Source organism: Dendropsophus ebraccatus, chromosome 7 (genome assembly GCF_027789765.1).
Source record: "Dendropsophus ebraccatus isolate aDenEbr1 chromosome 7, aDenEbr1.pat, whole genome shotgun sequence".
Lineage (NCBI taxonomy): Eukaryota > Metazoa > Chordata > Amphibia > Anura > Hylidae > Dendropsophus > Dendropsophus ebraccatus.
Window position 1 is genome coordinate 43,267,364 of NC_091460.1, and position 27,474 is coordinate 43,294,837.

General features: G+C 44.3%; 1 protein-coding gene across 1 annotated transcript in view; it reads right to left on the reverse strand.

Moving 5' to 3' along the window:
* WDR1 (WD repeat domain 1) overlaps positions 1-24,389 on the reverse strand; it is a 38,694-nt gene extending 14,305 nt beyond the window's left edge. The window contains exons 1-9 of the mRNA XM_069977414.1: positions 24,251-24,389; positions 21,075-21,196; positions 18,216-18,306; positions 14,641-14,788; positions 7,503-7,683; positions 3,439-3,516; positions 2,949-3,029; positions 2,187-2,420; positions 1,739-1,828 (exon numbers count right to left, since the gene is read on the reverse strand). Of these exons, the coding sequence (XP_069833515.1) occupies positions 1,739-1,828; positions 2,187-2,420; positions 2,949-3,029; positions 3,439-3,516; positions 7,503-7,683; positions 14,641-14,788; positions 18,216-18,306; positions 21,075-21,196; positions 24,251-24,266 (1,041 nt within the window). The 5' untranslated portion in view covers positions 24,267-24,389. The remainder of the gene's footprint in view (positions 1-1,738; positions 1,829-2,186; positions 2,421-2,948; positions 3,030-3,438; positions 3,517-7,502; positions 7,684-14,640; positions 14,789-18,215; positions 18,307-21,074; positions 21,197-24,250) is intronic.
* Positions 24,390-27,474: the final 3,085 nt, after the last annotated feature.

The following is a 27,474-nucleotide window of genomic DNA, read 5'->3' on the forward strand; positions in this document are numbered from 1 at the left end:
CTAAACACTACAGATGGCAGCTCATATGTATTTATTAGGTATGAAAAGGCAAATTGTAATGACAGCAGGATATTAAAACAAATGAGAGTTGTAAAGCCAAGGAGCTCATTTTTGTCAGGAGAGAAAGCTTGATCTTCTTTACTCTTCAAGGTACACTACACTAAGGGGCAATTCCTTGACATGCCCTTAGTATTTTCTGGGATACTGTCACAAGTGACCCAGCTCTAGCTGACGGCCATCTTGGAAGGTACTCTGCAGATAGAAACTAGGCTATGTAAAGTCACTGTTGCACCTAAAAGCTTTGATTCCCTGTTGTCTGCTTTACTCTGCACCTCATCAACATCAAGGGCGACTCCACCATCACCTCAGGCAGTGGGGTAATAGAGAAGCCCCAGGGGGAACTACAAGGTTCAACATCACTACATATAAACACCTAGGTGCAGTCCCTCTCTTTACCCTCTGAGGCCGTTTTACCTCAGGAAGAGGGAAGAGTTACTTCCACTCAGCCTGCGACAAGGATTTTATTTATTCAGCGATTCTCTCATGTTCCCCTCCAGCCTGCTACATTATACTACAGATATTACGATACAACAATGTATTGGGCAGATTGTACATCTGTACACACTCCCCTGGCTCTCCTCCTTTACAGCGTCCAGATACACATTAGACTGCTGAGCTGCTGAAATCGTACAGTATGTATGGGCAGCTTTAGAGAATAGTATATTCTATGAAGGCTCATAAGCCACCCTGTATACACTGCTGCTCTGTTCACACGAATTCTGTATTTATATAATGTCATTCTGCATGAGGACGAGAGACCTAGGCCACTTTGTAAGAAACTATCTCAAGATTTCAACTTATTACTAGAGATAAGTGAACTTAAAAAAAAAGTTTGGTTCTGCGAACTTTAAAACGTAAAGTTTGAGTTCATCCGAACCACACTACAACAGCTTAACATCTGCTGGCATTTAGCCATTTAGTGCGGCTGAAAAAATTCACTCATCTATACTTGTCCATGCTCCCCACAGTCAATAGTCCCCTGCAGCCGCCAAAATCCTGTTCAGCCAAACATTGAGACGGCACAGCACCGCGGCCATCGACTGGCTGAGTGGGCTCTCGAGAAAAGGATGACAGCCTGCTCAATTAATCACTGGCCACCAGTGCGGACAGGTGAGAATTTTTTTTTTTCTCTTCAGATGTGCATTCACAATCTTTCCAAACATTGCAAAAACTTTTTTTGCGAATTTTGGAATCAATCTCGGTTCACTCCTCTCTACTTATTACAAATCACAGAGCAGGAGATGAAGTATCTGATCAGTAGGGATGTAACTGTTCGGACCCCCACCCATCAAGAGAACAGAGGTCGCTCGTCTCTGACTGCATAGAGTAGGGATGGGGAACCTTTGCCAGTTACAAAACTACAATTCCCATGATGCCTGTACAACCAAAGGTTTTACTGTCCAGGTATAATGGGAATTGTAGTTTTGCAACAGCTGGAGGGCCGAAAATTCCTCATCCCTGACTTGGAGCATGATGCACGCTTTTATCTTTATCATGACTAACGCAAGTCCCTGTAGTTGGATCTGATCAGATACATATTAACTATCCTGTGAATAGGAAATCAGTTATAATCTTAGGACAACCTCAGGACAACCTCTTTAAGTTTTCTTTCCTACCTATCAGAATGTTTTTGCATATCACTAGGATTTGTCACAACATACAACATTGTAAAAAGGATATTGATATGTCCATCGTGACTGCCTGTATAAATAGTGGATCGCCCATCGCTCTTGTGGACGGTCATGCACTGAATGGACTTGCTGTGTCCCTAAAGGAAAAAAAAATAAAAAAAATCATTATCCAGAGAAAAGCTAACTAGAGATGAGCGAACCGGGTTCGGGTTCGAGTCGATCCGAACCCGAACGATAGGCATTTGATTAGCGGGGGCTGCTGAACCTGGATAAGGTTCTAAGGTTGTCTGGAAAACCTGGATACAGCCAATGACTATATCCATGATTTCCACATAGCCTTAGGGCTTTATCCAACTTCAGCAGCCACTGCTAATCAAATGCTAAACGCTCGGGTTTGGATGGACTCGAGCATGCTCCAGGTTTGCTCATCTCTACTAACAACCACATTTATCAGGCCCATAAATAAAGAGAAAGCGTATTTAATGTCTTCCATACCTTGACCACACGAACGGGCCTGTCTGGGTTATTCTTGTCCAAATAATTGATGTAGCCAGACAGAGAGATGCTCAGCAAGTAATCCTTCTGCCACAAGCATCCCAACTGCTGATCGAGCGTATCTGTCCCCAGCCTGAACGTGGTGACTGCTGAGTTAGCCGATACATCCCAGATTTTAGCAGTTTTATCCCCAGATGCAGAAAGGAGTTGGGTGCTGTCAGCACTCCAGCTAATCTGCAGGAAAACAAAGAGCCATGTGTTATATACAGCTAGAGATCCAGCAAGCACAGACCATTTATTCAGTGATAGGGCAGAAAACTCTAGACTTATTTTCCACCATACATAAAGTTTCAGGTTGATCGGTATGGTCATCGCAACATCTAGGGCCCATAAATGGTTTTCACCTAATAAGGCATAATCATGACAGATTTGGACCATCAGGGAAGGAGTCAGGGTGGCCTGACAGTGTAGGGCTGCCCTGTCTCCTGAATATAGGACGCAGGCACTTTTTAGCAAGATATTTTGTTGCTAAAAAGTGCGTCTTATAAAGCGAAAAATACAGTAGTTCAGGAAGTTCCATAGGGTCCTATTATAATTCACTACACTGCTTTTATTAGTTTACAAAATTCATCTCCATATAGCGCAGATGAAGGGGCAGACCCGGACCCCCACCGATACACACTTTTGACATGTCGCTATGACTTTTTATAAATGACAGTCAGACTTAAACACATAAGTGTCCCAAAAATAATAAAAACTTACGGCATAGATTCCTCCATCATGAGCTTTTCCATCCCCGAGGGAGGAGATTTTCTCTGCAGTTTTTCCATCATACAGGAAAATCTATGGGGGGAAAAAAAAAAAAAAAAAAAAAAAAAAAAAAAAAAAAGAGAAAAACACATTACATAATGAAATTATATTGTGTTATACCAGCGACCTGGTCTCCAGGCCAAATATCACTCAAAGCTACTGGAGAAACAAACCTTGAGCATGCTCTAGTTATGTCCGAACCTGAGCCTGTGGCATTTGATTACCATTGCCTGAAGCTGGATGCAGCCCTAGAGAGTCCTGGAATACACGGATTTGGCCTATGGTCGTATCCAAGTTTTCCAGGCAGCTTTAGGGCTGCATCCAACATCGAACTTCGGGCACCAAAAATCAAATGCCCAACGCTCGGGTTAAGACTAACTAGAGCATGCTCAAGGTTTGTTTACCCAATTGCTACCATTCTCCCCCATTTCCCATATATTACCTGGCCGTCTGCACTGGCTGTTGCAAATCGGTTGCCATCGGGTGAAAACCGCACACAGTTCACAAAACGGTTGTGGTCCTTCAATGGAGACACAAGTATATTAGATGGCTGGATACCACAACAGTATGAGAAAGCACTTGAATCTACTATGACCGACAAAAGTTTACCATATATTAATAAAATGCCAACTGATAAAATGATTGAGGGAGAAGGGACAAGACTCTTCCTGAAAGCTGTCTGTAAGTGTATAGCCAGCTCCTCACCTCTTCTAAACCTTGAACACACAGGACCCACTTCCAATAGTGTGAACGAACTCCAACTGATGAATTTGTCCCATAGTAATTGGTATAGAGCAAATATCTTTATTCTGTGTTCTTTAAAACCAAAAGGAACAAGTAGTGAGTGTCCTCAGGCCAACACATTTCAGACAGGATCCCTGTCCTTAGTCAAGGCTGACCAGCTTGTTACAATGAGCACTTCTTATAACCACATGGGGTAAGCATGTCTTCGTCATTACGCAACAAATTAGCTACATGTGTTCTGAATAAAATACAATACATAACACAATGTCTAGAAACATGGAAAAATGCTGTATACAAGATATGTATAAACATGATTATACAAGACAAAAATTAATTCTTATTCAAACATCTATTTAGACTCACAATTTTAACCTCTCAGACTTATTGACTAGTAGTGCAAAAGTAACTCCAGTTTTAAATAGATTTATGAAGAAAATTTATTATTGTCTTTTTGTATGATCATCTTTATACATATCTTGCATGCAGCATTTTTCCATGTTTTTAGACATTGTGTTGTGTATTGTATTTTATTAAGAACACATGTAGCTAATTTGTTGCTACTGTGCACATTGTAACAGGCTGGTCAGCCATGACTAAGGAAAGGGATCCTGTCCGAAAAAGGTTGGCCTGAGGACACACGCTTATAATTCCTTGTGGTTTTAACACAGAATAAAGATATTTGCACTACACCAATTACGCTGGGACAAATTCATCATTTGGGGTCTCCCTGAAGGCTGTATCTCTGTCCACGCCCCATTCGGACAATGAACATTTACCCAGTGCTCTAAGCTGATAAGCGGCAGTGACACCAATGTAGTATCCATTAGAAGGGGTGGACTGGCCAAGAGGGGATCAGTGTACTAAGGGCGGTAGTCCCATCCCCAGTGCACCAACCTGCCTCATTAGCATATGGATTAAACTACAAAGTACACAGACACTTCTAACCTGCTGATAATTTCCATTTAACCAGCATGAACATACCCCCATTTGCACTGATCGGCTAACCATAGCTGGTCGAACTCCCAAAATCCGTAGCTAATAGCTAAAAATGAAAGGGAAGAAATGACTAGGTGAGTATTACATGTGGCCAGACGCCCCACAATGGATCAGCTGCTACTTTAAACTTAAAGATATAAAGGATTTTGATTCACGCGTTTTACTACACAGCAGTATATGGCAGATAGCTCGCCATGACAGCAGTATATGGCAGGCAGCTCGCCGTGACAGCAGTATATGGCAGGCAGCTAGCCGTGACAGCAGGATCAGCACACAGGAAGAAGCTTTAGTGGAAAACTAATGATTTATTGACAAAGGACATTGACTCTGCTTTCCAAGGCGGATTAGCAGTGTCACTTGTCACACCTCGCTAGATTACAAGTAAAGTGAATGAAGTGGTCAGTAAATATTAATACACTCATCCAGCAATTTACTAAATGCCAGTGGTTGTTGTGAGCTTGGAATGTAAGGACTCATTCACCCACAGACACACACACACAGACGATTACTCCACATTCCCTCTGTAAGGAGCAGATGCAGAATAAGAGCCAGTATTATTCTAGGCTTACGATAGCTGCTCATATGGAGAATTTTCTGTCCCATCATAGAGTAGCAAATATAATATATACAGCAATACGGCTACACAAGCTACATGTGAGCAATGGTTGATGGTGTAGTATAGTTCCATATTAAAAGGGGTAATCCAGGCTTAGAAAAACATGGCTGCCTTCTTTACCACCATTCTTGGATGTGCTTTTGCAATTCAATTTTTAGTAAGTGAATGGAGCAGAGGAACCTGAGGAAAGTGGTGGCACTGTTTTAGCAAGAAAGTGGCTGTTTTTCTAATCGTGGATATCCTTTTAATGGCCACAAAATGATATGTAAGGAGCTTTGATACCATTTTTGTGTTAAAGTCTGTGTGAAATATGCATGTAATACACATCCTACTATCAAGTCATTGGCATTGATTTTCAGTTAAATAATGGGAGATGGAAGGAATCCATGATTCTGTACAAATGTTAAATTCAGATTTTACCTGAAATTCTGTCAGTATTTCCCCACTATTTTTGGGACCCCCCAAAAATAAATCACTTTAATTTTTTTTTTTATTACATGTTTCTATAGAGGATAAAGGGGCATTAAAGAAAATTAGGAATAGGAAAAAAACATTATATCAACACAGCAAGCGGAGAAGCTGAATGGAGACAAAATAGAGAGCCAGCAGACGGCTTCTCTCTGGAAACAGACAGATGCAGGCAGCAGGTTGGGGAGGCATGAATAATTCAGAGGGACAGCCGAGACCACATCATTAGGGACACAAGAGGCGCTCGTCGAAAGACACAAAGAGGGACCCCAGTGTTGTTTGTCTGCCCAATGCTTGTTGACTGGGAACTAGAACACATAAGAATTAGGAGTGACAGGGCCAGACGTTATTGTAGGAGTAGGAGTGGTTCTGCTCTGTCACTTCAATGTACACACTGCTGCCCGACATCCCCAGTCTCTATAATCTACCATATTATTTTACATGGGGGGGGGGGGGGGGTATAGGTGCTTTATAACGATGCCGCTATAGCCACAACCTCGCCGCCTCATGAGGATTTATTATTCATAGTACAGCAGTAACGGCATCACGTTAACCCTTATTTGCCCAATGCCGTTCTAGGATTAAAGGATTACTAGACCTTGCTGCCCACCCGTATTAATATTCATGTGAATGTGTTACCAGAAAAGACCTAAACAGACACTTTAAGCACTAGGAATGGAGGAGATACCACCAAGAATATCTATAGAAACATAGAAGATTGTCAGCAGAAAATGACCGCTTGGTCCATCTAGTCTGCCGTTTTAGTGCTTACAACAGTAGTTGTCACTCCTTGGTAGATCCTTTTCCATGGTAAGGCACCTCTGCCATTACAAGTATGGCAAGATGTAACTAAAAGGGATCCTTCTTAAAGGAGATAACCCATAATTCTGAAGCCTAGGAAATTCAGTAATCTGTGTGTTTTAAAGAACCTGACAGGTCAGTAAATACTCGTATTCCATAGTATTATATAGCCGAGGGCTGACAGCTATTCCTCCTAACCCACAGTACATGTGTATGCTCAGCTATGCGACATGCCTAAAGTATGATTGAAATTTAAGTATTTAAAGTGGTATTCCTATCTGATGAAGTTGTCCCCTATCCACAGCTGATCCTGAGACCAGGGAGAACACTCATTTTAGAAACTATTTGGTCCACATTCGACCCACTTATCGGACCCCCACTGTTCGGATTGTTATTCCCAGTCCTGTGGATAGGGGTTAACGTTATCACATAGTAATGACATACTAATCCATCACAGGGGTAACACAGCCTCAGGAGCTCTGTGCATGCTATCCAGACTGCCAAAGGCTATTTAACCCTTCAATAGTGTAAACCCATTGGTGCCTCAAAAACACAATTATGGGGTACAAATGGGCTGTCACAGATGCCTGGGCCCAAACAAATATTCACTGAATGTTTATGGAAGGGGGGGGGGGGTTGAATGCTAAAATGGTGGCTTTTGATATAAATTCCAACTTTCCAAAGCAGTCAGCATTAACGTGTCTTGAGTATACAAGCCCAGGATGTTTTCCCTCCTGACATCACTGATCTCGTGTTGGTTTCACTACAGTATCCTCCCTGCACATAATCCCTAAGTAAGCAAACCCAGCAGGAGCGACCTGACTGTTCAGCCCGAGGTCAGCGTCTCCACACAGCAGAGGACCGACAGCTCACGCACTTACGCCAATTGTAAACTTGAACTTGAATGGTGGTCCCTCGAAGAAAGCCGAGCAGTTGTCATCGCTGCCGGTCACCAGGCGATAGGGCCGGGTCTGCTTGAGGTCCACGCTGTTAATCACTTTATTGTGTCCTGTGATTTCTCCAACTGAGGAGCCGGTGTCCCAAAGAAACACAGCTCCGAACCTGAATTAGGAGAGAAAGGAGCCATGAATGGGAGCAGTCACAGAAATATATAATCCCAAGCTTTTTCTATACATCTCATAAGACCAAAGGGGCCAAAGTACACAATATACGGCATATCAGTACTGTAGGACTTCATTATAGCAACACCCAAACACAACATACAGAAGAGTGGCGGAGCGTCTGCCAAAATCAGCAGCCCTGCACCCAGTGACAGTAACCTTCAGTCTACCTAATCTATAATGAACATATACTATGAGGATATTCAACAACATTAGGAACAGAAGTACAGACAAATCCTTGCCATTATAAAGGTTAAATGGGAGCTAAATTAAACAGACATGATTAAGGCTGCTGCTATGCAATCGAAACACGTTGGCTCTTACAATAAATTTATGGACGTGTTTCATAGCTGAAAGATTTCACTTCTCCTTACTTGCTGGATTTAGAGGCTTGTTCGTGCTATAAAACAGCTGTTTCCATAACTAAGGTGTTATGGAAACAGCACAGCTCACGGTGCTACACTGTTTAACCAACTCCTATTACTGTCAATGGGAGTTATGCTAACTGCATTCAGCTTACTAAATACACTGCATTCAGCTTACTAAATACGCAAATAGGCTGGAGGGTGTTGAGAAGCCCTCAATTTTAAGAGGAAAGACTTTTTGAAAAACCTGTGGATATGGTGCAGATAGGAACAACCCTTTAAGGGTAAATACACACATAGCAGGGCATTGCAGAAATTTACATGGCTTCTGCAAAAGCAACCCCATTCAGATGAGAACAGAACTCCAGCCATAGACCTATCAGCACCAAATTGGCCATGACATGCGCTAAAACAGGCTACAGTCCAGTTATTCGGATTTGGCTTTTTCAAAGGCCAAAACTCCAATTTCTGCTGTCAATATGCATCAGATAAATCCCACTGTAATGCAATAGGAATAATCACGGGGTTGCTACATGGAACCAGCCACAATAATACATGTGCTGTTCTATAATCCGACACACCTTTATTACTCTATGCTAAAAGTGATTGACTGTCGAGAAGTGCTGAGTAGTTCAACAGCTGGAGAGAGAGGTTGGAGACCACTGTACACATGACACGCCAAATCAATAAAAAGACTGGTGAAATTCTTAAATGCACATTTATAGGAGTAATACTCCATTCTTACATCACTCTATGGTGGAATCAGGGTTAATGATAGGTGCAGGGACTGTACATGTAAATACTGCAGGATCAAAGAATCGGGGATTGTGAATAACTAAGCAGTCTGGTAGAAGTCTATAATTATATTTCAAGGAATTTCAGTGGCTTTCAGGCATCTTCATGGCAACCAAACTCTTCAGGGATCTTCTATTCGTCAGCAGGAGTTGCGTGGGGGCTATGTACATGCAACCTGTCAAATCTCTCCTGCTATATACAAGTGGATGGTGAATCACAGATTTGCATAATGTTTTGTAGAGAAGATGCAAAGAAGGAACTTATATAACAAAGTGGAGAACACATGCAAAGTGGCCGGACACTGGAGTGCCGAACGTTGTATGTGCAGAAGACGAGACACAAAAAAAAGGTGGTGTAGACTGGTTGGCGCTGTGTATGTATAGTGCTGAGTCCAAGACTCTAGTTCTGTAACTAATCTGTTGTGCTTTCTGCCATTTCCACCCCTGACCTCCTCTTCCTCTTGTAGCTGGGTGCAGGAAGTCGTCAGGTCACAGCAGTCATATACTGCTGATGCCATCAATACTCACTAAGGGTTCATACTAGGATGCATAGTATCTACATTAAGTATCACAGCCCCTGCCCTTACCTTAACCTGACTTGTGCCGACCATGACCCCTGTGCATCCTGCACCGCAACATCAACACGGCTAAAATGCAGACTAGGCACTATGGAGGTGCAAGGGAACTGAAAATGCACTTCAAGTCTGTGGTCACACTGTGTTAGACAGTGTACAGCCAAGTTTATATAATGCAAATGCCAAGACAAATCCCAGCACATGCATTATAGGACCCCATATACCTGATGGAAGCCAAGAGCAGGGCCGTTTCTAGTGGCGGGCGGGCTGGGCGACCGCACGGGGCGCCAACAGCTAGGGGGCGCTGGTGTCACCCTCTGCCCCCCTCACCTTGTGGCGCACTCCCCGCCCGGCCGCTCAGCCGCCCCATCATCTTCCCCCCGCCGCCACCCCATCCGGCAGGATCGGGCCGGTCCCTCCAGGGGCGTTAAGGAGCCGCAACTGCCGAATTTCTTGCAGTACAGTGAGCTTCTGGCACAGGCAGCCTGCCACACACTGTCCCGGAAGCTCACTGCTGTAGCCCCGCAGCGCCCGGACTTCTCTCCTGTTTGGCGGTGGACATGTGACGTGATGACGTCACATGTCAGCTGCTGAGGAGAGGAGAGAAGTCCGGGCGCTGCGGGGCTACAGCAGTGAGCTTCCGGGACACTGTGTGGCAGGCTGCCTGTGCCAGAAGCTCACTGTACTTGCAAGTTCAGCTACCAGACCCTGGGAGACGCTGCTGCAGGATCCAGGACAGGTGAGTGTTTTTTTTTTCTCTCATAAATGCTGCCAAGTGGGGGCTACAAAGGGGCCCATACTATGGAAGGCTACACAGGGGGGAGGGCAATACTATGGGGGGCTACTCGGGGAGAGGGCTATACTATGGGGGGCTACTCAGAGAGAGGGCTATACTATGGGGGGGGGCTATACTTTGGGGGTCTACACGGTTATTACTATGGGGGGAGCACAGGTGGGATTATTACTATGGGGGGAGCACAGGTGGGATTATTACTATGGGGAGAGCACAGGTGGGATTATTATTATGGGGGGAGCACAGGGGAATTATTACTATGGGGGGAGCACAGGTGAGATTATTACTATGGGGGGAGCACAGGGAGGATTATTACTATATGGGGGCACAGCAGGGGATCCTACATACAGGGGGCAACCCACATACCTACTGACTTCACTGCACATGACACAAAAAAGGGGAAGTTTTGTGAAAGTGCCGAACCCAAGATGTTTGTCTGGCAGGTTCACAAGAGATGAACTGTTGCTGCAAGAAATCATCATGGAGGTCTGAGCCAGAAGGAGAGGAAAAGGAAAGTGAAGCCTCAGATCAAAGAAGTCGTCACCTGTGCGGCGCTTTTAGCAATATTCGCCCTGTAGTCCAAATTACCTAGAAACGGCCCTGGCCAAGAGAATGTAATTTTGGCATTTGTTTGAGACATATAAGGTGGGGTCTGCTGAATTAAAGTGTGTGGACCTCAGTTTCAATGAAGGGAAAAAAAAAAAAAAAAAAAAAAAAAGTATACAATACATGTTCAATTCCTCTCAATGAAATACCTTTATAGAACAATTGCACCTCCGGCTCCACCCGAGCTTTACAGAAGACAACTCCACAGCACATAGCAAATAAACCTTAACAAGGAAGCAGCCAAATGAAAGTGCTTATAGTCATAACAATAGTAGCTGTCATCATGGTAAAGGGAGCTCCTGATACAAAGGAACCAGCTGAAAGTAACAGTTACACAGATGACGCTCTGCGCTTCAGTCATATCTCTGAAGTACAGTGCAATGCCTCGCTTCTCTATGGATGGAAAAAAAAACAGGACCACACCAGTCCTCAGTACGTGCGATTTTACAATTCGACTCCATTCACTTCAATTGAAGTGAAGTGAGCTGCAGGACCACATAAATTAAGGGTAGGTGTGGTGCTGCTTTAAAAATAAAGCAGCCATGTTTTTCTAATCCTGGATGACACCTATAACCCCATTCTACAGGGCTTAGTGAGGGAAACAAAGCCATCGATCATGCAGGGATGGAGGTGTGCATACTGCTGCTCAGCAACGCCTCCATGGCACTTGAGCACAATAGAGACGACAGATTCCCACTATATTATATATATTAAACCTTCTCCATTTGGCGATGAGGACTGGTTCACACTTGTTCCAGCCCTTTTCAATCACACCACCAGTCTGATTGGGCAACCCCCTGGCCTTATTCACAAATAAAACAAACCTATTAATGTGCAAGAACCTAAAACACATTGCTATATACTACAAAGCAGAACTCCAATGTGATCAGACACTGTATAATACCGCCAATACCTCTCCACACGACTGGCTGTTCAGTCAGCTAAGAGTTAACCATCCTCTCTGCAGTGTGGTGAGGATATGGAAGCACTTACATGTGGAAGTCTTCCATTTCCTCAGCGCCTCCTGAGAGCTTACCTCCATTACACTAAATACATACATGGATTTATTCAGCCATTAAACCCATAACATACATATACCGTTTATGACCTGCCTGGGAGTGACAAGACTATTATAGGCGGGGTACAGGAACTTTCCACACAGCGTGCTTACCCATGCAAAAAGATTACATAGCAAGCATTAATGTTTATAATATTAATGACAGCGGCGGTACAGAGAGCAAGTGCAAAACAAAAACTGTCACCCGCCGCAACTGGTGATGTCAACACTTCAGACTCACGGCCCCTGCTTACACAGTACATAGGCCTTTATAGGCAACATTAAAAAGGGGTAATGCAGGATTTAAAGCGAACCTGTCATCAAGTTCATGCTGCCCACACCATGAGTCATCAGGGTGGGCCACAGTCTGTAATGATAGATCTGTCCCCAAACAGGTAGGAATCTACCAATCAAAGCTGGTAGGGCGGCAAGATGCTGCCAATGCCCAACTTGATGATTCATGTTTTGAGCACCATGAATGTGATGTCATGTCAACTTTCCTCTACAGTGCTGCACCTTTCTACAGGTAGTGTGTGGTAATGCAGCTCACCCTTATTCATGTCAACGGAGCCAAGCTGCATAGCCAGCTCTCTTTTAATTCGGACAATCCCATTAAAGAGTACCTGTCACTACAGCCGCTGCCGGGTCAGCAGTGAATTCCTCTTGTAATCCGGAAGTTTGGGTATCCATAATGAAACGCACGCAACCTCTATTCTGACCTTAAGGAGGTTGCACGCATTTCTGGCGCCATGGATACCCACACTTCCAAATTAAGAGGAATTCAGCACTAATCTGGCAGTGGCTGTAGTAACAGGTATGTTTTAACCTTCTTTCTGCACCTAAAGGTTTTTTCTACCATAAGCAATAATAGTTTTCTGATGCTTACTCTTGTAGGCCGTAAAAGTCAGACCCTTAGCTATATGACATTTATCACAAACCTATGGATATTTATGCTCCATATAATGGTCATACTATCAGGTATATATATATTTATTATGATATGTGTAATGTCCCAGTCCAGTATATGTTGTCAGGTGTCTGGAGGTATATTGTTGCCATTGGCAACCCCGGACTGTCTGTATTGGGGCCTATGTGTTTGTATCTTTTCCTGGCCTCTCTTGTGGTAATGTATTACATGAGCATTGTTTTCTGACATTGTATTTGTTTAATATGCTGTAATGTATTGACCTCTATTGGTACAAGTGTTATTACAGTTTCCATAGCAACCCACTAGGAGAATATTGATTGGTCAATTTATATGTTTGTATACAAGTGTTGAGCTTGATCAGTGCTCCTCCCTGCAACCTATCAAACAGTGATTGGCCAGGGGAAAGCTGGCTCCGCCCACCTTCTACCCAGAGGGCTGTGCGGTCTTGACAGTTGACAGTTGGTCCTCCCTGCATCACCCCAGTAATCCTGTCAGGCTTGAGGTTCAGCCTCCTAACCTGTTTCCAGGCAGCTATAAGGAATAATACGTGTCCTCAAAGTCTCAGCAGGACGTTCTCTGTATTTATTAGTGCCTGCTGTCGGATTGGTGGAGTGTTAGAGGGTCTCCCGCTCACCGTCCATATGTTCCTGGCTCTCAAGTCAGTGTGTTCATGCGTCTTTCTCCTGCTTGCCAGTGAGCGCTGACAGCGTCATTTCTTTCAAGTCAGTAACTTCAAGTATCCATTCACACGTACCTTAGAAAGGCTGGAAACTGCAAAGTCCCTGGAACAGGTCTGTCTACACTATTCCTGTAATCCTACCTATCTACCAAGTCCAAGTTATAATAACCAAGGTAACCCCCCCCTGAAGCCAAGGACTCTGATCAAGCCAGCAGATGCCCCTGTATTTGTTTGTACATAGTTATTCTTCAAGTAAAGTTTACATATACTTGCACCGCTACTGTGTAAAGACTTTTATTAAAGATATTCCCCTGTGTATATGCTGAGAGGGGAAGGGCCCCGGAACCCTCGGACCCCCCCGTGACAGGAAAGTTACAAAAGGTGAGCCCTAAGGTTGCACTACACCACCCAGCAACAACCTCTCAGTATATTACAGTACACCACATATGCACATGAACAAAACAAAGAAACAGCTGTACTTTAGCACTATAATCAGTCAAACATAGTATCAGTTTAACTATAGCGTATCCATCCAATGTTACTCTCTAACCGATCCTTAGACAGGGCATGGAGTGATGTAACTACACCTTGGTTATTATCACAGGTCCTATTATATAGCATACATATCAGAGTAGATGTTCCACTGATATCAGCAATATCTATTGAGTACGGCCAGCTTAACATTGGATGACAATTTAACCAGTCAAAACAGGCTCTATTACTATGGAATTTTTTCCCCACACAGGTTGGAACACGTACAAACCATTGTCTGGAACATTATGAGCCAATTCTTTGAGTGCATAACATACTGTTGTAGACTTAAGTACACTGTCAGCTGTCCAAGTCAAGAGGGTGAAGGAAATACTGCCATGCCAGCATAGACTACTACTACGTCTAGTTCTGGCCATGTATGTTGAACACCATCTAGAAACACAGGCTTTACACACTTTGTAACTTTGTAAAGTACACAGGCTAAGATTACACATACTAAAATACTTTGAGGACCACTGCTATAAACCAAAAAAGGCCAACAATGTCAATAGACAGACATCTAGCATTTTCCACAAGGCTTCCCAACCACAAGCAGCATCATTCACTTACGTGTCTCTTCCTTCTCCGACCACTGCGATTCTCTTGCTGTCCTCTGTCCAGGAGATGTCCTTAATCTTCCCTGCGAACGGCTGGTACTCATACTTCAGCAGATGCTCCTTCTGTGTGGTGTCCCATATTCTTAGCTTCCCGGTGATATCTACCATACAAGTACATTGATAGGTCCTGTTACTGTACATGCGACACCACTGAACTCATTGAATAATGTATTGGTGTTTGTACACATTGTGCTGCCATTCATTTCCACAGAGCTAGAAAAACGTCTACTCCTTTCACTTATTAAGCTGAACATAATCTGAGCCAGTCAGGTAGGAGCATGGAAGAGAGAAATACGGGTCTTAATGGTGTTAGACGGTTTAGAAAAGAAACTACAGGAGGTTGTACTGTATATAGGGGACCATGCATGGCTGAGCATTACACAGACAGCCTAATGATTTCAAAAGGTTTGCAGTAATACTTCTATTTGCCTGTGGTGGCGCTAAGGAGAAACTTAATACCTTCCCACACAGTTGAACCAGAAAGCCTTCTTGCAAAAAGGAATTTTTCAAAATGTTCAGCCCTCTTTTCCCACCATTGTGGCCATCTAGTTAGACCAGTTAGACCTAAGAAGGCTCAGTGAGAGGTAAGAGTAGTACCTGGCATGGTTCCACCTCCATTCAATTCCTATTATTATGAACTTAAAACGGGCACTTAAAGGACAACTCCCGCGGGACCCCCCCCCAAAAAAAACAAAAAACAAAAAAAAAACAGACACACACAGACACCATACTCATCATCCCTCCGGTGACGATCGCCACTCCATTCGCCAGCCGTCCGCCTCACCGTCACCGCCGTCCAGCGATGTCTCTGATTTCCGGGTCCTGGGGATGGAAAAGGCTGCCAGTGCGCTTGCGCACCGGCAGCCTTTTCATTGGCTGGAGCGCATCACATGGCTTCCAGCAACCTCAGCCAATCAGGGCTGACGAAGCTGGAAGCCATGTGATGCGCTCCAGCCAATGAAAAGGCTGCTGGTGCGCATGTGCACCAGCAGCCTTTTCCGTCCCATTCACTCTCTATGAAGACGCCGAGGAGGAAGAAGACCCGGACCGCCCCCCGGCTCTGACGTCGTCGTCACTAGATGCCGCCCGGGAGAAGAGGACCGTGACGATCGTAATAGGTAATGTATATATTCTTTAACTTCCGGGCGGGGGCCAGAACGGGTATTTAACCACATTACAAAGTTATATAACTTTGTAATGTGTGTTAAATAAGCTAAAAAAAAAAAAATTTGTGGGAGTTGTCCTTTAAGAGAAAATAATGTTTTAAAGATACAGATTTCTAAAATTACTTCTATTAAGTACTGGAAGTACTAATCAGCTGCTGTATGTCCTGCAGGAAGTGGTGTATTCTTTCCAGTCTGACAGAGTGCTCTCTGTTGACACCTCTGTCCAGAGCAGTAGCAAATCCCCATAGAAAACATCTCCTGCTCTGGACAGTTCCTGACAAGGACAGAGGTGGCAGCAGAGAGCACCGTGTCAGACTGGAAAACACCACTTCCTGCAGGACATACAGCAGCTAATAACTACTGGAAGATTTGAATTTTTTAAAGTGTACCTGTAGTTTGTAAATACTTTTGAAATGTCATAGAGACTTTTAATCATAGACAGTTTTGATCAGTCCGCATTCGAGTGTTCGGACGTGTACCAATCAGGAGAACAAGCAGGGAAAGGACTGCACTGTAGAGCATCCTCTTCCCGCTCGGAGTAAGAAGGAAAAAAAAAAAAAAAAAAAGTTAGGTTCCATATACTTACATTACGAGCCTGACTCTTTTTTTCTATTACAGAGTTAGAGTAGACCGTGACGCAGCGAGTTCTCTCCCGGTCAGTCTGCTAATCAGTACAGATCTGAACACTCAGACCCGGACCGATCACTTTTGACCTGTCTCTATGACGTTAAAAAAGTTTTTACAAATGACAGGTACACTTTAAGTTTAAGTAAAGAAGTCAAGTAGATATAACTTTCTGACACCAGTTAATGTCAGAAACAATTTTTGCCTTTTGAGTACCCATTTTAAAATGACTGAAGGTTGAAACATAGCAAGAGCCCATGCAGCAGCAAGGTGATCATTCTCTCCCCGCACAGGTTCTAGACTTTCCTGGTTGCCATGATAGGGAATTAGGACATTGTAAGGGTATGTTCACAATGACTTAAACAGGCGGAATTCCAACCCTGCCTGCCTGATGTCAATCCTTTGAGCAGAGAGCGGCGGCAGCAGAGGCGCACTAGCCCTCCCATAAACAGGCTACTGCACACTAAGGCAGGCGGAATTCCGCCTGATTTACTCAATGTGAACATACCCTTATGCTTACAGAATTATGTAGAAACAGACAACAGAACTTCTGATACATGTTATAGAGTATGTCAGCCAGAGGGATACTACTTCGCTGCTCTAACAGGTAAGTTACTTTGTATAAAGTATTACCGCCTCATCTTCCCTATTAAGGATGTAGGAACAGAGAGGAATACATCCGAGCCTCCCCTATATGATGTAGGCGTACACAATAATGCCTCCCAGTTGTCCCGAATAAGTGATGTAATCAGACATTACTACCTTCTAGTTTTCCTCAGTAAATGATGAGGACAGAACTGCCTCGGTCTTTCAAAAGCAATCATCCTGGCTAGGAGGCAGGGCACCTAAAAATGTGTTATTGGCCCTTACATTATATCTATGATGTTCTACAGAGCTCTGGGGCAGTCCATACTACAGAAACAATAAAATAAACGGAAAAAAAATTATATATACAGTGGTACCTTGGTTTAAGAGCTCACAGTTTTCAAAATTGTGACTTGGTTTAAGAGCTCCCTGTACTGGGTGGGAGGGGGAGTGGAGGAGGGGCATGGTCTGCATAGCTGGGCCTACAGCACTGTACTCTGACCCAGGAAATCTCCCTCACCTTCCAAATCATGGCAGATCCACTTCAGGCTGGGGCTTACATCAGGGGACAGGACTGTGGGGGTAATGTCTTTATAGCTGTAACCCCTCTCTCCCCGGACAGAAAGCGCTGCATGTATGTGCCCACATCTGTCCTGCTCATTCCTTCCTGCAGTCTCTGTCAGCCCTTGTGTTTCCAATCCTCTCCATTACTGTACAGTAACTTATAATATCACATTCTGCTGTTTCTGAATGTTTGTTTCATTTGTTATTCATGTTCATGTTATTCAGAGTAATAAATTATTATTTTTGGAGTGTGAAACCAATTGTTTGCATATCAGTGATTTCTTATGGGAAAATTTGCTTTGGTTTAAGAGTGGATTTGGATTACAAGCGCAGTCCCGGAACGAATTATGCTCGTAATTCAAGGTGTGTGTGTGTGTGTGTGTGTGTGTGTGTGTGTGTGTGTGTGTGTGTGTGTGTGTGTGTGTGTGTGTGTGTGTGTGTGTGTGTATATATATATATATATTTTTAAACACACACCTTCAGCACGGTCTAGTGTATATTTTTCTACCAATTTAGCTGAATTTACTACATAAGGGTTAAGCAGCAGTCTTTACAGTGGTCTTTGTGTCCCCATGTTATAGTAACCTACCTCCAGATGCAATGTAGAATCCACTGGGAGCGTATTTGGCAACAACAACTTGGTGGGCATGCTCGGTGTAGACATCTGCAATGGCTGGGTTCTACAATGGGAAATACACAGATTTACTCATAAAATACAGCTACATACAGATGGCAGATGTTTGCTCTCAGGTTCAAGGTGCAAAAAGTCCCAGCTTCACATTATACTGTATGTAGGCGGCATGGTGCTTATCATAAGGTAAACAGTTTAAGGCCTCATCTGTAGATCTGCAGTATGGAGGGGAGACCTGTTTAGCATGTTATAAATGAGGAATCAGAAAATCAAAAGCCGACCCACAAACCAGAGCATTAAAAATTCATCCTCGGATCCCTGCTTTATATCCATCCTCATTATAGACGCGTTACATGTAAGATCAACAGATCATAGGCTGCGATCAGGGATCTCCAGCTGTGCACGGGCTTACCGTAGCTTTAAGAGCATTAGACACACGCGGCCTGTCTGCAACGCAGCAGATCTGTTCTACACAGCAACACGGTCAATCCAGGATCAAGATTTACATCCCTCATTACACGCCACAAAATTAAAGCGATACGGAGGTCTTTTAGGTTGTCAAAGTTTACAAGGGGGTTTTTCCATTGTAATACGATACATTTTTACAACCACAAAACAGAGATAGATTGCCTTGCAGTTATCCCATTTCTTCTCTTACAATCAGGAAAGTATTGGGTAGTGGGTGGGGGCACAAAACACCTCCTCTTTCAATGGAGAAAATAGAGGGTCTCTCCGCTGTTGGAATACATACGCCTACACATGGCTTACATTTCCTACTGCAGTGCGAAGGCTAAACTCCATGCATGGATGCCTACACTAATCCAGAATGCAGAGAATGACTTCTGTATTAGCAAAAGAACAAGCATAAGGGCCCATGGTTGTCTAGTAGGAGGGCCCTGACAAACAGCAGCTCATATCACAGCTTACAGGACCCTGTGATCATAAGGAGGGGTGTGGGAAGATACTCTGCAAACTTTGCATTTGGACATGTCAAAAATTTTGATCGATCAGGGTGTTGGCAAAGAGACCCACAATTATCTCTAGATATAGCTGGGAGAAGGGTGCGGTTGTGCACTTTACTCCCGAGCTCGGCACTTAAAGGAGAAGTCCGGCGAAATTTTTTATTAAAGTATTGTATTGCCCCCATAAAGTTATACAAATCCCCACTATACACTTATTACGGGAAATGCTTATAAAGTGCTTTTTTCCTGCACTTACTACTGCATCAAGGCTTCACTTCCTGGATAACATGGTGATGTCACTTCCTGGATAAAACTGTGATGTCACCACCCGACTCCCAGAGCTGTGTGGGCTGTGGCTGCTGGAGAGGATGATGGCAGAGGGACACTGAGGGACACAGGGCACTGGAGGGACGCTGAGCATCCCTCTGCCATCATCCTCTCCAGCAGCCACAGCCCGCACAGCTCTGGGAGTCGGGTCGTGACATCACCATGTTATGCAGGAAGTGAAGCCTTGATGCAGTAGTAAATGCAGGGAAAAAAAGCACTTTATGTGCATTTCCTGTAATAAGTGTATATTGGGGATTTGTATAACTTTTGGGGGGCAATACAATACCCAAATTTCGCCGGACTTCTCCTTTAAGTCGATATCATTGCAGGAGATAGGTTCATTATGAGTAAAGTTGAGCGAAACTGCCGAACTGTCGCATCGGCAAGAGAAGTTGGATGCCATTCTACGGAGTCCTGGTGAACATGGATACAGCTGTAGGATGTATGCACACTATAAGGGGCATCCCAACTTCTGCAGCCATGGGGAATCAAATGTCGAGTGTTCGGGTTCTGAGAACTATGGAGTCAGACTTCTCCTGGCCACATCTAGAGATTCGTGGGGGTTTTAACACTGGGATTCTTACCCATCAAAACTTTAAACACTTTAAAGATTAAAAAAAAAAAAAAAAAAAAAAACATACACAAACTAAAAGTCCTCATTTTTAAGCCACTTTCTTTATCATTTTTACAGAAACCATAGCAGCCAAATGAATAGGCCTCACATAGAGAGCGCAACAAGATACTGTGTTCTCTGCTGTCACATCTGAGTTTGCAGGTTTTGAGCAATAGAAGCTGTACGTAACCCCTGTATACTCAGGCTAGCCCTTTCAGGAATAAATCAGCCGACAGCTCTGCGGGTGCGGCTCTGACTCATCTCACCTCGGCTACGTTCATCCTATGGGCAGGGAATAAAAAGGCTTTACAGTGCACTGCCCCTGCTCCCAGTATAACAAGCCTGCACTCGCCGATGTTCCCAGAACATTCCCATACATCAGCAACAGTAATGTGCATACATGGAATACCAAGCCAGCCCGGCAACATGTTCATGTACTTCCCTTATTACATGCTTCTGCTATATAACTGCAGAGAGGAGACTTCCTCTGATATGAATGTGCTAGACACCCCCCGGGCAATGCCAAGATCAAACCAGCACATCTTTTGATGCCATTCCCTATTCATTACATGAGAAAGGCATTTTCCCCCAACACACAAGACGTCTGCTACTAGATAGTATTGCCCTACACTGACATCTACTGAATTGTCCTCATAAGTACCAATAGAGAACCAAGATGAAACGTGCCCGATGCCAATGCTGGTGCCCAGGCCATAGTCAGGCATCATTCCCCACCACCTCCTGACTCTCCCAACAGATGATCATGGAGGAGAGAAGGAATATGCAAGTGCCAGAGGAGGTGGGGAGGTAGTGACAGAACGGATATTAAAAGTGTCTCACCCCCATTAGTAAGAGTATTCAGGGTATAGAGAAGGTCGAAGATTAGAGAATGACCCGGCATCCATACAGACGTACCTCAATATTCCTGATGATCACACATTTCCCATTCGTATACAAAAAGTTGTTGCCCTTGGGGTCTTGTCCAAGAACTTTGGCCACTCCTCGTTCCATCTGAGGAAGGCTGGCAAACACTTTACCTAAAAGGAGAAGAAAAAAAAAAAAAAAAGAGTGCCATAGGTTTTAGTGCATGATGGCATTAAAGGGGGTCTTCACATCTTACATACAGGCATACAATCATTTTATGATGGGGGAGGGGGGATGCAAAACTGTGTACAGTGACGCCTCTGGTCCAGGCCCCAGGAAACGACAGAGTGTATCCCCAGCGGGTGACTGGGGCAGCACCATGTACCGACTTTGCATCCCCCTTCAATCAGTTTCCCACCGATTATAAAGGGATGGTATATGCTATGACATCATATAACACAGGAATAGACTTTACCGATACAGTGTCCCTATTGCCACCGTCTTGTAACCATTGCTGCGAGCGCAGAGCAGACTCAATCTGTGGCTACATGTCAATCCCTCCCTGCTGGCCTCCCGTCATCTGGAAGGATAATGCTGATAAATGATAGAAAACCACCGGACCTCATATGAACCCGCAATCTGTCGTACGCTACATGCAGCAATGTGACATGGTTTTCAATACTGTCACAGTGTAAGTGCGGCCTGATGGCTGTTTTTTTTTTAGTTATTGCTCCTACTCATTGGTCCTATGCAAAGGGGTTTGCTACAAGAGCTGAGAGTTTGTTACAGGGCACCAGCGTAGGTAAAGTATATCAGCCTGGAGCTTAGATGGCTAGTAGAGGACCCGCTAGACCAGGTGAAGGGAAACTTGGCTCTCCAGCTGTTGCAAAACTACAACTCCCATCATGCAACAACTGGAGAGCCAAGGTTTCCCATGCCTGGTCTAAACTGTAGACAATGGTTACAAACTCCCAAAATATTAGGTGGGGGGTATTCTTATTTACCTACAGCAAGTGGAAATACTGTACAGGGGAAGAATAGGAGAATGTTCTGGTATAATGTAGCATTGCAGGAGTTATAGAACTGGAGGAAAGGGGCTATCAGAAGTCTGGTGTCAGTAAGTTCTGTGCACATTGGTCACCAGGATCTGTCCTGACTTCTCCATAAATCCCTAGCATTCCAGATGAAGCCTGGAAAGCATCTGTATGGCAGACACCGTGCGTGGCACATAGGAAACATTGTATGGATGTCGCCTGCTACACGTCTATAGGGCAGTACCCATTCCTGTACAATGTCCCCACACATACTCTGCTATTCCAACAGAAGCCCAGCTCAGCTATACAGGGGAAATCTCCTATGCAGTACCATGATAACAGATGACAGGCAGCGGATAGGGACACAATGTCCTCCTGGCACATGGATTCACAGAACCATACATCTACACTCTGACATCAATGGGATCCGACAGGTGACAGGAAAGTACATAGGTTGTAAGGTCAGAGAATGCCACACATGGAGGAGCCTCCACAGGTCTGCAGCCTCCATGTATACAAGGAAGGGCTCTGGATCTATGGTACAGGACTGCAACCCCCCCCCCCCCATAACAGCACCCCAGCCACACACCCACGAGCACTGAACCCCCATAACAGCAAACAGACCCTAGTTAGTTGGGACCCCCATATAACAGTACCCAAGCCACACCAAAACACCCCCACACACAACAGCCCCCACCAATCATCCACTAGTCATATAACAGCATGCCAGCCAGTCCCCCCAAAAAGATGTACAAAAGCCAGCAGGGAAATCCCAACATTACTTTTTTAGGGGCCTAATCCACAGAGCGATAATTATCGCTCGGTGGAATAGAGAAAACGATCAGCCGATGGTTTATTTAGGACCAAACCTAAAGTCATCAGTCACCCACCGCTTCGTGGAATAGCGATGCACAGCGGGCGACCGACGATTTGAGAAGCACCATACATTACATAGCAGGGCTTCTCCTCCACTGTCTTCCTCCCCAGGTCCCACGGCCAAAGTCAGCAAAGAGACCCCCATAATAACCCCCAAATAAGGGCACATCATGAGGACCACCATAAACAGATAGCCAGCAACCCCCATAGAGTCACCCAGACAGCAGGACCCTTAGCAGCACAACAGCCAGCAGGGCACCCAATAAAAAAACCATATAGCAAAATCCCAGCCAGGAAGGGGACCCCCATAACCAGCCAGTCCCCCATAGAATCACACACACAGCAGGAACCCAATATAACAGTGCAGCAGAGGGAAACCCCACAAACAGCATCCCAACCAGGAAGGGGAACCCCATAAGCCACCCCCCACCCCATAATATCACCCATACAGCAGAACCCCCATATAACAGTGCACCAGGGGGAAACCCCATATAGAAGCATCCCAGGCACAACCCCCACCCCCCAATATGAGAGCACACTATGAGCAGGAAGCCCCTATAGCAGCATATCAGCCAGCAGGGGACCCCTCATAGAATAACAGACAGCAGGCCCCCCATAAGCACAGCAGCCAGTGGGGCACTACCATATAACAGATCAACAGACAGCAGGGACCCCCCCATATAACAGCAGGGGCCCCCCATGGAATGACAGACAGCAGGGCCCCCCCATATAACAGCAGGGGGCCCCCATAGAATGACAGACAGCAGGGCCCCCATTAGCACAGCAGCTAGAAGGATACCCCCATATAACAGATCACCAGACAGCAGGGACCCCCCATACAACAGCAGGGGCCCCCCATAGAATGACAGACAGCAGGGCCCCCATAAACACAGCAGCTAGAAGGGTACCCCATATAACAGATCACCAGACAGCAGGGACCCCCCATATAACAGCAGGGGCCCCCCATAGAATGACAGACAGCAGGGCCCCCATTAGCACAGCAGCTAGAAGGGGCCCCCATATAACAGCAGGGCCCCCCACCAGCCAGGAGGGAGATGGCTGTATATAATAATAGTGCAATCAGAGCTCGGCCTGGCAGGGAGCAGCCCCAGCAGCACTGTACACTGTAGGAGGGAGGAGATCACTGCAACAGGCTGCAGGGAAACTACATGACAAGTGCAGGAGCGGCGGGGCTGCTGCACCGGGCTGCGGGTCCTGTATACACACAGTGCTGACGTCACTCCTCCCCGCATATACATGACCCATCGTGTCCCCCTGCACAGCAGCACAGGCGCAGGGAGTGGCGGCCTCACTTACTGATCTCGTAGGGCATGGTGCACGGTGTCCGGAGCCTGCACGGAGTGTATGGAGTCGCCTCTGCTCCCGGCCGCCTAGCGATTCAAACCCGGAAGCCGAAGGCGAGCTCCCAGCTGCGACGTCTCCCTGTGGCTTTGACCATATATGGTCAACAATGAGCGCTCCTCCAGCCGCTCCCCCCGCCGGCGGCCCGCTCAGCGCTGTCACTCTGCCGTGACGTCACCAGGGGGCGGGGAGACTGTCAGCGCCATGTTTACTGTGGGCTGGCTGCTACTCCTATGTCATTCTAATTGGATGGGAAGGCTCTCGTGTCATCCTTACTTCTTGTATTACTGACCATACTAGGGTATACTCAGGCAATCTTCATTCATTCTAGTCACAAAACAGTCTGCAAAACCTCATTCATTTATTCTGTTACTATGAGGAGCAATGTAATACTTTTCATTCATTCTAAACATAACAACTGTGCTGAACGTCATTCATTTATTCAGAGATCAGTGTAGCAGTCTTCATTCCAGTTATATAGCACCCCCCACTTATTCTCTTTCATTCATTCTTTTTCTATAGAAACCAATGTGATAAACTTTTATTCTGGTAACATAGCACCTTGCTAAGAAACTTCATTCATTCATTCATTCATCCTATCTATCACAACAGAGATGTTGATCATTTAGTCTATCCATATAGCACTATGTTAAACTTAATTCATTCATTGTTACTATAGAGGGCATTGTAACACTTTTTATTTTATCTCTATAACTGTGCAAAACTTCATTCATTTTATTCCCACAGATCACAGTAAGACGAGATGACAAAGCGGTTCCCTTGTTATAACTAAATTCGCTCATCGCAAATCACAATGTGAAATTTCATTTGTTCTTTATATTACTATACATATTAAAGGAGAAGTGTGGCCAGAGGGGGGAAAAAAACATTACCCGCAGGGGATGGCGGGAACAATAAACACAAAAACAATAAAGACAATGGGGGAGATTTATCAAACATGGTGTAAAGTGAAACTGGCTCAGTTGCCCCTAGCAACCAATCAGATTCCACCTTTCATTTACCAAAGAGTCTGTGAGGAATGTAAAGTGGAATCTGATTGGTTGCTAGGGGCAACTGGGCCAGTTTCACTTTACACCATGTTTGATATATCTCCCCCAGTATGCTTACCATCCCAGTGGTGTCCCGCCTCAGTCACTGACTGGCTGAGCGGGCATGACGTAGCTGCAGGGGAGCTGTTATTAATATCAGTGAAACACCCTCTATATAGGCCCATACATAGTAACATACTACATTCTATTTATTCCTTCATTCTATTTCCATACAGAAGAATGTAACAGTCTCCATCCCTCCTAGCCACATAGATGCTGTTATATCCAACTTCATTCATTCATCCATTCGTTCCATCCACATTGGTAGTACTGCTTATAATTCATTGTCTGTAACTTTTCTCTTTTCATATATATCTGTATATCATACGTATGTTCCTCCATTATAGTAACATAAGTCTCACTGTACTAATTACCATTCATTCAATTCTCTTATTTCATAAATATCAGCTTCCTTCATTCAGTTTATTCCCATAGGCTAATTTAGGCAGTACACTATTATTTATACATTCTATTTACATAGGTGACAATGTGTTAATTATCATTCATATATCCCACAAACTTACACTGCTGTCTATGTGAATTGCCAGCTGGGCACTGAGAATCATTCATCCTCTCATTCCTCTCAAAAGAATAGTAAGCTACATTCCATATTTCAGAGTATACAACCCTCGTCATTCTTTCCCTACAGAAGTATGGACAAAAACTCAAACCAGTAATAATAAGGAAATCTCTATAGATATGCAGCAATTAATCAATCGCTTTAGAGATCAATTAATTTCTATGTGTTCATTCATTCATTTATTAGAGTAATTCATGTAATCTTTATATATTATATTGTAGTAAACATGAGTAATTCAATCTGCACAAATTGTTCTGTATACCAAATTCCCATTCATTCATTCATTCATCTTTTCTCATTTACTCCTCATATGGAAGTTTCTATTTTTGAGGCTAAGTATTTAGTAATATATTTTACAATATAGTAATAATAGGTCATGTCATCTGCTGTATAAATGATAGTATGCCTACAGTTAGTGTATGATATGATATACTTCCTATTTCTAAAGGGGTTCCCACCTCAAATATGGCCACCAGGTCAATAAGGCAGGCATACAGTAGGCACCATCTTTACTATGGGCAAAATAGAAAATCACTTCAATGTTTGTTTTTTTGTTGTTTTTTTACCTAATTCCTAAGAATGATATCCAGGATATATTCATTTAAAGGATGAAAGAGAAAATTCTTACTTTACATATAAGCAAATGTTAAGAGGACCCTATAAAAGGAACTGTGTGAAGGGTTGTGGGCCGGGACTGACAAGGAGTGGTCACTGGACGTGCTCGGGTTACATGACTGCATGTGTCGCCGGTGAGTAGTGTGAGCTCATGGCTATATCTAGCCGCTGTCACACAGGTCTCACATAATAATCTTATCACTCCCTAAAGGTGAAAGAAACGTTACCAAATGAGGCCGTCCCGCAGGCCAGGTCTATTACACGAGGTGTAGTAATGCTTATATGGCAGAGCTGACAGCACAGGAATAGTGACATACCAAGAGACTATTACTCTCTTCCCCATTCTTAGAAGAATTAGAGTCATGCATAAGGAGTATTTCCTCTTTAAAGAAAATGTAAGCAGGAAATATAAGTCCTTGAGTCGTCTTGTCTTGTGATCCTGATAAGTTCTGTTCAGCCATTTCCTAGTTATGTTTATTTCTAGGAAAGCTGAATGTTGTTATTCCTACAGTGATGGCCACATGGATGGCAAACCTGCCTGCAATGCTATAGGATAGGGGATACCAGTCAACATGGAACAACAGGTATCCAAGTCTCCTGTCGGAATAAGGTGGCAATGCACATGTATGACCACCACTCCATTTATGTTCTATGATATCTACTGGAGATTGGCCCTGTTATGGAGAGTGGCACACGTGTGACCACTGCTCCATCTGCTTTCGAGATTATGATGGGGGCCCCATGCAATTAAACAATTATTCAAAATGCCCATTCATTCAATGGCTTTCTCTTCTGCCCCCCAATACACTTGTATGCTCTGTTCAGCTCAGAGTGCATATCTTTTCAATAGAGAAGCTGGGTAGGACGCTGCCAGA